This window comes from Diprion similis, chromosome 4 (genome assembly GCF_021155765.1).
Source record: "Diprion similis isolate iyDipSimi1 chromosome 4, iyDipSimi1.1, whole genome shotgun sequence".
NCBI classification, from domain to species: domain Eukaryota; kingdom Metazoa; phylum Arthropoda; class Insecta; order Hymenoptera; family Diprionidae; genus Diprion; species Diprion similis.
This window is the reverse complement of record NC_060108.1, coordinates 22777014-22787373: the sequence shown is the minus strand read 5'-3', so window position 1 is coordinate 22787373 and position 10360 is coordinate 22777014. Positions and strand designations below refer to the sequence as shown.

The 10360-nt window shown below is 39.5% G+C and overlaps 1 protein-coding gene across 6 annotated transcripts in view; it reads left to right on the top strand.

The window, feature by feature from the left end:
* Positions 1-10140, top strand: part of LOC124405872 (neo-calmodulin-like) — a 95593-nt gene extending 85453 nt beyond the window's left edge. For 5 of the 6 annotated variants that reach the window (XM_046881136.1, XM_046881133.1, XM_046881134.1 and 2 more), the window contains 5 exons: positions 2948-2981; positions 6816-6917; positions 8134-8269; positions 8643-8791; positions 8925-10140. In XM_046881136.1, coding sequence (XP_046737092.1) covers positions 2948-2981; positions 6816-6917; positions 8134-8269; positions 8643-8791; positions 8925-8956 — 453 coding nt within the window. In that variant the 3' untranslated portion in view covers positions 8957-10140. Of the gene's footprint in view, positions 1-1415; positions 2104-2947; positions 2982-6815; positions 6918-8133; positions 8270-8642; positions 8792-8924 lie in introns of those variants that run through there. The other variant, XM_046881139.1, reaches the window with a different exon arrangement.
* The last annotated feature ends 220 nt before the right edge of the window (positions 10141-10360 follow it).

Below are 10360 nucleotides of genomic sequence, written 5' to 3'. Positions count from 1 at the left end.
AAAAATTCAACAAAAACCGAGCAGCCAACGTCGTTGCGGTCGTGACTTTTTTGGGCATTACGAGCGACCATGCCAGTGGTGAAAATTGTAAACAAGTAGAGTCTCGTAAAATACGACTTCATCTCGTACCGGTTACAGTAAACATCCACACACAGACACGCGGGATGATCGTGAGATGCAGACGGCGCAGCCTCTCTGACATTTCCTATTTATAGTGATCAGGGCTAAAGCACAGATTGACGGAAGTGGCCGAGACGAGAGACGATTTTTTGTCGATGACCATGGCTCGCATTCTGCGCTGCTCTATATTTATTATCCCCATCCCCATCCAGCAGATCCTCATCTGCAACTACGAAAGGCGGGGAATCGTTACTCGTCACTTCTTACGAGTGCCTGTATATACGATACATACATTAATACGTGCATACTGGATATCGCTTCTGTATCGAGAAACACATAGGTTAGCTTTTTCTAGCCTCTCGATCAGATACGAACGATCGCATCCCGCGTTCGCCGGTAGCATCCCTCGATCCGCACGTTTCTTTTTTCCGTCAACCTTGATACGATACCGAATCAAAAAGGATCTTCACGCTCATTAACACTTCGTTACTTCGGCTGTGAAGCGGGATTTTTTCTTCTCATGTGCCAAAAGTGATAATTGTTTGGAATCATTTCGTTTCTGACATCGTCGTTGTGTCGTTGGTGCGTGGTTTTGACGTTTATACAATTTGTAATAAAGTTTGCGTTGTTTTCTATAATATCGCGGTGTAATTTAAATTCAAACCTTCTTGTATGTAATTATCAGGAAATTCAAATTCAAACCTTGCAACAATTACGGGATAAAAAGTATTGTTTTCGAATCTTGATTCGAATCTCGTTGAGACGTTTGTGCACAATTTCAGGACATCATAAGTTTCACCGTTTCATTCAATAATAAAGATACAATGCAGTTGCATTTTCACAAAACTTTGACAACTACTCGATTTCTGAAAAAACTTAACTTCGAATACACGACCCTTTCAAAATAAACTCGCACTACTTATCAATTTTACCTTTTGCGGTAAAAAAATTATACTGCAGCGTTATAAAATGTATTCGAAAAAGTATAATGACTCGTGCAAACAAGTGTGCCCAAGTTTTTTTACGCCTCTAACCAAATGACGGTAAAAATAACAAAAAGAAATTGCGGTGAGTGTATAGCCTGCATAAAAAACTCCTCGTGTTTTTTCGACGTTTTGTTGCACAAGTTTGTAAAAGTTAGTCCACAGTGATTAATTAAGTGAAAGTAAACTCACTCTTCAGCCTACTTGCTTGGCAAAAATTTCGCGCTTCAAGGCTTGGAATGGCACTTTTGCAGACTAGAATAAATAGAAACGAATTCATCCGCGACCGCACTGACAATGAAAATCGAGAGATATAACAGCCAAGGTGACGAAACGAACATGGTCGAATCGCCCGGTCACAGTGGACGGACTGATATGATGGTTATAGAGCCGGAGATAGATACTTGCGGGGATAAATTCTGACGGCGACTGATTCCGAGGAATGATTTGAAATGCGAACATTCACGGCAAGGCACAAATCCGGCGAGATCACGAAGCCTAGTCGTGCAATCGTCGATCGAGTGCGTATAGTGCGTTGTAGTTGGCTTTTCTCCTCCTAGTAAGTTGTTTCTCCGGTGCAGGCGACCCTATTATTTATTAATAATGCGGGAAGCCAGCACTTAATCATCCCGCCCAGAGTTCAAGCATCGTTTTGAGACCGACTAACGAACAGGCAAATGGCCAAGATCCTCCTCGTGGTCTCACATTGGACAACGCAACGTCAGGACGGAGCGTCGTCTGCACGATAAAAGAGCAACAAATATTAATACCGCGGCCTGGAAACGTGGAAGAGCCTTAAAGTTCCTCCGATATCTTTTGCCTTCCGACACCCTCCGGAGAGGCGAAACCGTCCTATTGTGGAAAAGCTCCTCGCAGAAGTCTAGAGCCATTCTTCGCATCCCGCGACATCGAGATGGCTGAACAGAGGAGATACACTAGCCAGTATTGCAAGCTTCGACGACTCGCGAATCAGATCGACTTTCAGATCAGAAACCTTTCCGTGAGTTCACTTCGCAATCTATTACCGACTACTTTCAATCCTTTTACTTGTCCGGCACCGGATCCGAATGACTTCGAGTATTCCCTGCACTTTGGTCGATTTCGAAATCAGTTCGTTCAGACATGGTATTTGAATTTGAAAAGTGTTCCTCAAATCTGAATCCGTCGACACTCGCTGGTGCATGTGATTGATGATATTGGCACACTGGTTGAAAATGGGAAGAAATCCTCAGTGTTGAGAAACAGTTAGTACTCGTTCAGCAGCGGAACATGACGAGGATTGAGAAACGGTTTTTGTAAGAGTACATATCGCCAACTTTTTAGTTTCAGCATAAGTCTTGCTAATCATTTACGATAACGTCATTATTTCCTCTAGAGCTACCGTTCAGCGGTGTTAAAGACATCGGGGATTCGATAATTAAAACAGAAATCTTTGGAAACAACTATTCTCTTTTACAGAGTTAGCGAGGTTGATTACAAGTTCTGTCTACTACTTGAAGAAGAAATGATAAAATTGATTTCGATAAAAATTGAAACTTTTTCTTAGATCTTATAAAATTATGAATTTTATTTAGAGCGATGTGAACTTAGAGGGTGAAGAGGTTCAAAAACATGATGCTAACTATTTGCCTTCATGGTTCCATTCAATTATACACAATAAAATTGTAGGAAATCTACTTATCGACGAGACGAGATAACCCAGCATCAGAGAACAATTTAAGTTCAGATTTACATCTATATAAAACTTACAACCAATTTTAAATGACCAATCAGTTGCACGCTCAAAATTCACGATCATCTAAACAATTGAATTGATTCCCGTATCGTTATATTTTCTGTTACAGTCAGAATATGGGCTCACCGAGGACCAAGTTGCAGGTGAGCTGTTGTGTTGAATAAATTTTCTATAAAGTCATTGCAAGAACGTGACACAGTTTGCGTAATAACGCTGTAAGCATTGTTTGGAGTGCATAATAACCAAATCTGTGTGTATTTTGTTATTGAAAATTGAAATTTAAAACGAACTTCCAGACGACTCTGAAATCCCAATCCGAGTTTACTTTTCATTTTCATATTTATCCATACCGGATGCACGGCAAGCCGTTGAGGAGTATGTTTTTTCTTTCTTCTTTTCTTTCCTCTCTTCTCATCCGGCTCAAATCGCTGTGGCACAATAACGTGAAAATAAAATATAAAAGAAACATTTCTTTACAAAGAATATAATAAGACGAGGTTCCCGGCCTGATTCGTATCTCGCTGAAAGTGCACTTTTCAAAGCTGCTTACCTGCACTCGCGAGCTTACCAGGTTCCCTTGAATTACTTGAATTAAGCTCGTATCATATGTACATGAGTATATATACGAAGGAAACAAGATTTTCAAATTCACGACTCAAATATACCGTGAAGCGAGATTTTCGCGAACGAATTAAACCGATGGGTCTCCGTAGATCCCGGAGTACATAACTTGATCGACATGGGAATCATCAAACCCGTCAGCATAAACTTCTGCACGGGGATTCGCACTTTCCGGGCTTTGATATTCATACGATTACGTGCCCAAGTAATAATAACACACATCAAACGCGGTTTTGGCAACTCTTCTAACGCAGCGGGAAATCCACAGGCGAAACTATGCTCGGCCGCAGAAGCCGCGCTGAGCTCGATTTCCGAGTGTCTGCAGAAATTTAATTAGAATCAGTTCAACCGGAATTGTCAATCAACATCTGGTCGATTATTATTCGTGAAACCCGATCCCAAATAATTGCTCCAGTTCGCCAACTTCGTTATCTGCAGTCTCTGTGGATCCGTACTTCGGACTGCCAACTACTGTGCAATATAAGCTGATCGGAGACGCGAAAAGACGTGACTTGCAAGAAAAAATAAAAAAAAGATTGACAATCCTTACACAAATTATTGGGATGAGAAATTTGAGCCAGTATAAATTTTTTATCCTGACAGGTTGTATAGATTCAATATCATGAAAACGGTCTCGACAAGTTTTTCAGGACACGTAGAACTCATTGATTATTGTTTTCATGCATGATTCATGCATGGCCAACATTTCCTCTCTGTCTGTACGACGAGTACCATTTACTTCGTCAAAACGGTATTCGTGTCATTGCACATAACGATGAAAAATACGTGATACGTAAATACGTAAATGATAAATATATATACATGCATCCAAAATACAATTTTCCGAGTTCTGTTTGAAAACAGAATGCATTGCTGATTTGCATATTCATGTACAGGCGGTACATGGAAATGTGAAAGATTTATAGGGGCAAAGTGAAACTTGTGTAAAACAGAACGTCGAATATATACATATATAATTAGACAAACTTAATATACATATATATGTACAGGCATAACTTTGCATGGTTGATTGTCTACGCTGTTGCGATTTGCGGAAATTGCATATTTTGTATACAATTTTTAAAATACAAGTAAATTTCGAAGAGTTTGAAATAAAATTGAAATCGTGATCTGAACAAAATATATTACATAAACTATAATTGAAATAAACGGTTTCGTGGTGAATATCAGAACCCCTGAACCGATCGGTAGGTTGAGTAAATCATCAAATTCATACTATTTAAATAAAAAACTGATTTGTTCTCATTAAAATAGCACATAATAGTCCCTGTATGTACGTGCAGAGTTCACGAAAGTTTCTTGTTAATAGAACGGACATATCACGAAATTCACCGCGGAATAGAAAGACAAATAATGGCTAAAACGAATTCATTTCACATTTCTGTTTCGCTCTATAGATTCATTATTATTACAGGCTGTTGATAGAAAAGATATTCGTCCATTGACACGTTTTTGGTCAAATAATTTCGGTGTTGCAAATCTGTGACTTGTTAGAGAAAAGAAACTTGACGTGAAAAACAGTAGCCACACAAGTAGGCTACATGTTCAAATTTCGGTTAACAAGCAAATAACGAAATATGTCGTAGTAACGTGACGCGTTTTTCGCAAAATTGCGTTTGAAATGACGCTAAATATAACGATAACGACTTTGGACACGTCCTCAACGAGTTTAACGGTTCTTCATTTTTCACGCGAAACTGACAATCTGTGATTATTTTTCGTCCAGTTTTCATCGTGTGTGATTCATCGTGTTTCGAAACAGTTTCGCCACGTTTCGTTCCCTGTATTCGCGATAGAAACTGAATGTGCAACGTCGTCAGTTATAGGGAACTGAAATCGAGTATCCGGAGTTTGGAAATTTATGTTTAAAATTTGCGAGGTAAACAGGACGGCTGGTCGGGCGCCGAATATCGGAGACGAATCCCATCGGCAAATGTGATATCGTACGTGCATGTACATACAGCTGTGAAAATAAATTTCGACGAAACACAACGCTCGCTGTGTCGAGTGAAAATCAAACACGAAGTTGCGAATTGCTTTTACGCTCCTTTCTTAAAGTTAATCAAAAAATAGAACTTTCCCTAATTTCTCACCCTGACCCTAAAAGTCTAATAATTGTTGAACTGTTCTCGAGAGTCTGAAATAATGACAAAACCGATTGACAATGAGTTATAATCAAAAAATAAGTAGAGCAAAAATATCTCTGAATAATGTATCAATGTGATTTGGGTAAAACGCGTGATGTATAACCGCTGTTACGACCTCGCAATGTGTTTTGTATCAATTGAAGAGATATTTCCTGGCGCCAGGGCTGCGCACGCTGTGAAATATATTATTTATGAGATTTTTTGAGATTCGAATAATGCCCCGATTTATCTTGGGGTCTATAGTCGGTTCGGCAGAGACGTAGGGCCAAAACGAACGTCGAACCCAACGGCATGGCATTGAAAATTGAGAAGCCAGACCGTCAGAGGCTATAAGCCGTTTTTCTTTAAGTTCTCTAATTTTTTTCACATACCCATTACATAAACCTCGCCAAGCTTGCCTGGGCTTAAAATCTCGTGAATATATGCCTCGATATCATACCTAGAGATTGTATCATAGATTTTTGATCGAGTGAAGTGCGCAACGTGTTAAGTTGTTAATTGACCAACAGAGGGTTGTCATTTTTGGCATTCGAACAGTATCGGTGTTAAGATTTTACAAACGTAGACCGTAAGACAGAGGGACACACATCGTGGTTTTACGACCACACGTAGAGCCGGTACATGTATATCGTACGGCTGCAGCTGGCCAAGTGCCCGACTTGTACCGCGTGATTAATTGGACAGACTGCAAGCCGCGACGACAATACTTACATGGCCACATCCACCGCCGCCACCAGCCATATTCCATGTCTCTAGTTTACTAGCTTTGCTAGTCGACAATAATATTGTTCTATTTCTTTGACTCATGCCCGACGTCTATTAATTGCGCCACGATTTCTTGAGAAAGTTATTTTTCACTACTCCGTGTGAATGTAGACGTGTACGTTTTAGCCATGTTGGAAGAATCTGAACTGGATGGAATTTCGAGTCCACGCAGTTACGCAAAACGAATCCAAAACCTCGAAATTTTTGCCACACCGTTCAAATGTCCCGCGCTGCTCCTGATCGCCGCGTCAGATCGGCTCTAGCCAATCAGAGACGGTCGCTCAACTGTTTCATTGAAACTCACTTTCCGTTTGTTGATTTCTTTACTCTTCTTTAACCGCGGACCATTTCCTTGTTACTTTTCGTACATAAATTTAACCAGTGATCATGATTTCAAGGGATCGGCTGCCGCTTCTGTTTCAGAATTCAAAGAAGCGTTCATGCTTTTCGACAAGGACGAGGATGGCACAATTACAATGGCTGAACTCGGTGTCGTTATGCGTTCTCTTGGACAGAGGCCGACGGGTGAGTGTTTCGTCAAAGTTTCTACCATTCCTATTGACTTCTAGCACATTCGCAATGTATTATAGTGAATTATCATTCTTCACCCACAATACAATATCGCGACTCAGTAGAATTGACAATTACACGAAGTGTGTGGATTTGAATTCAAGCTCAACCGCTCGTCTTCGATATTTGAAAATAAGTTTTACGCGTTCCAAAATGCGATTATGTAAAAAATTGAAGCTCCGCTGCAACAAGGGATGAAATGCATTTTGGTACGGTTCACATCTCAGCACTTGTAATCGTGTAATACTTCAGAAGCGAAACGTAGTCCCGCATTTCCGGGTATATAAGATAAGATAAGATCTTTTTCCCATATATACATACCTCCTGCAGAACAATTGCCGCCGTAAATTTCACCTGCAGGTATCGATCGATTAAACCCAAGCAACTTATCAGAAGTTGTGGAAGGGAGTGAATACGGGAGGGTGAAAGTTCCTTCCCGAAGTATTTCCCGATGCAAATTGATAAATGTTTATAAAAAATTTGGAACACATACCCCCATAGTCTCGCAAAACGCGCGTTCGTAGTACCGTGAATATTTTTCTGATACGGCGTATGCCGAAGCGGTTTCACTTCCACCCCCGCTTCACGCGAAAACAAATATCCCTTATATAGAGCCCTTATTTAATGGAGAGGGTATGTACGTAATAGTACAAGCTTTGCATTCTGCGCAAGCTTCGATTTTTCACGATCTCAGAATAAACAGCTCGCGGTATGCATAATCTTGTTACGAACAATGCAATGAAAGAGCTCTTCGCGTATTTTCAAATGAAAAATAAAATCAGATCGTTATTCTGAACTTCATTTAGAGACGAAGTAGAAACGGAGCTCCGAAGAAGAGAAAGAAGCTCCAGCGACGTTTGCTCGTTAAGCTTTGTTTCTCCCTGAAACTTGTACATTTTTTATCATGAAAACGACGCCTGCCGCGTCATTAACGCATTTTTAAAACGTCGGCAGCATAGGCACGACCTTATATAAACGGAGCTGAAGAGAGGATTCAGGATGTTATACGAAGACGTAAGACATTCGCAGGATAGCCATCAGCCGCTCGCAATATCGCTTTCGTCGCTTTTTCACCCCCGTTATTTTATTCTTCAACTCGGCACGATTCGGATCTGAATTATGTAGGCGAGTTTAAAAATTCGCCTGATCTTATCTCGTTTCCCTGTTACAGAAACGGAACTCCGGGACATGGTGAACGAGGTGGATCAGGACGGTAATGGAACCATCGAATTCAACGAGTTTCTGCAAATGATGTCGAAAAAAATGAAGGGAGCCGACGGTGAGGACGAATTGCGCGAGGCGTTCAGGTACAATGCGACGATTATATTACGATATGGAAAAGCTCAATTTTTCCCTGAAGCGTAGAAATTGGACTTTCGAAGTCAGCGTTCGGCGGCGGAATTTCAAGTACGAAACGCGTTCTTTATTCAGAGAATCAACTTGTAAATAAGATCAGGCCAGCTGATGCAGTCAAATCGTGTTTCACGATCTTTATAACGCGTACACCTTATACATAATTTTCGTATGAAAGAAATGAAAAGAAAAAAAAAATGGGGTAAAAAATATATCGTGCGCGATTTATTCGACGTCACATACTATATACTATTTATTTGTTAATATGTTTGTAAACTTTTTCAACACGTTATATCTAATAAGGTGTCCTGTTTACATCTGCAACAGGGTATTCGATAAGAACAACGACGGGCTCATTTCGTCGATGGAATTACGACACGTGATGACGAATCTTGGGGAAAAATTGTCGGAAGAAGAGGTCGACGATATGATTAAGGAAGCTGACCTCGACGGCGACGGAATGGTGAACTACGAAGGTGAATATAGCGTGGCATTAAAAATGTTGCTTGCAAAAGTAATGATACTGTATAGCGTATTAAAATGTAAGAAAAATCGATTGACGGATTATTCAATTCGTAGTTGACGATGAAATGACTTGTTGTTGTTTAGAATTCGTGACAATTCTGACTTCCAAGAATTAGTTTGGGAAAATCGGAAGGAGACCAAAATACGACCGGCTAGAAGACTGCGGTGGGGAGAATAAGGATCAGGACAACGGCATTGGAAAGCGGATCACAAGAAAGTTAGCTTACAGGAGTGAATTTGGTTCTGGATATGAAATTGGCGGTTTGAGAATCACATGACACCGGCGAAAATTTGCATCGATATGTTACAATGAAAAGGACTCCAATATTACGACACGTTACGTTCCTGTTTAGAATACCTAAATTATCAACACGTTCAATTATACGGTATTTATATTATTACTATACGTCACGATATATCGCAGCTAATTTTTGCGGGCCTAATCTGAGCATTCATTCTAAAATCTCATCAAGTTTTACATTAATATTTTCGCTACGGGTTGAGTATACAGAGATGAAAAACCTAAATGATCAGTAATGGTATGCAAGAGATGGTTAATCATTTTTCCCATAAGTATTTTCAACAACAACGTGAAGTATACCGCATGCTTGAGACCTGAAAAGTGAGAGAGCAAAATCAGACGAGAAAAGAAATGTCCCTTAATTGAAGAAACTTGATTTGCTGGAAAATTATCAGTTTTTAAAGGTGTTCAAGTCGCCTTGGGAGAGACCGAAAGTTCCAAATCGAATATCGGTAATTTCGCATACATGCATATAGCATCAGGCAATTAGGAGCGTCTGTCTCATCCATAATATATATAATATATATGTATAACGGACGTCTGCGATTGAATTCCTGCACGGCAATTATACTGAAGAATTGATCAATTTTATGTTATACTAATAACACGCTATATAGTTAATCTAATTTTATGAATATTATACATATAGCGAAATCCGAAGCGCGTATAATGATGCAGGAAAAAGTGTTGAAATAATAATAAATTGTATAATTAAGCTTATATCATATACCGTATAATTTTCGATATACTTATCGTAAGATTTGTAAGCTATATAGTTGATATAGTATATATTATATAATATTGAAAACAAGGTTGCTCCTAAAACAATCAACTGAGCTTCGGTTAGCGTACCAAATACCCTATATAATGCTATATCGTTACGTGATTAACATTTACAATTATTCAAACCGCACGTTCAATACCTTCTACGCCTAATTATCATTACTATCATTACAATTATTGACATAAGTACGTTGATTGCAACTGTAGCGATTTTCCGTTCAATTAATTTCCGGCGCTTTTGCCGAAGTTAACGACGATGTGGAGAAGAGGAGAAAAAAAAAAAAAAAAAAAAAAGGAATTAGAAAAAGAAACGAAACGTTGAAGAGCAACGCGTTCTTTTTTACATTTTAAACTTCTCGTCCTCGGTTATACAGAATATCTATAAATTCAACCAAACCACGCGCGTTTGACGAAATTTATTCAGTAACAATTGCGT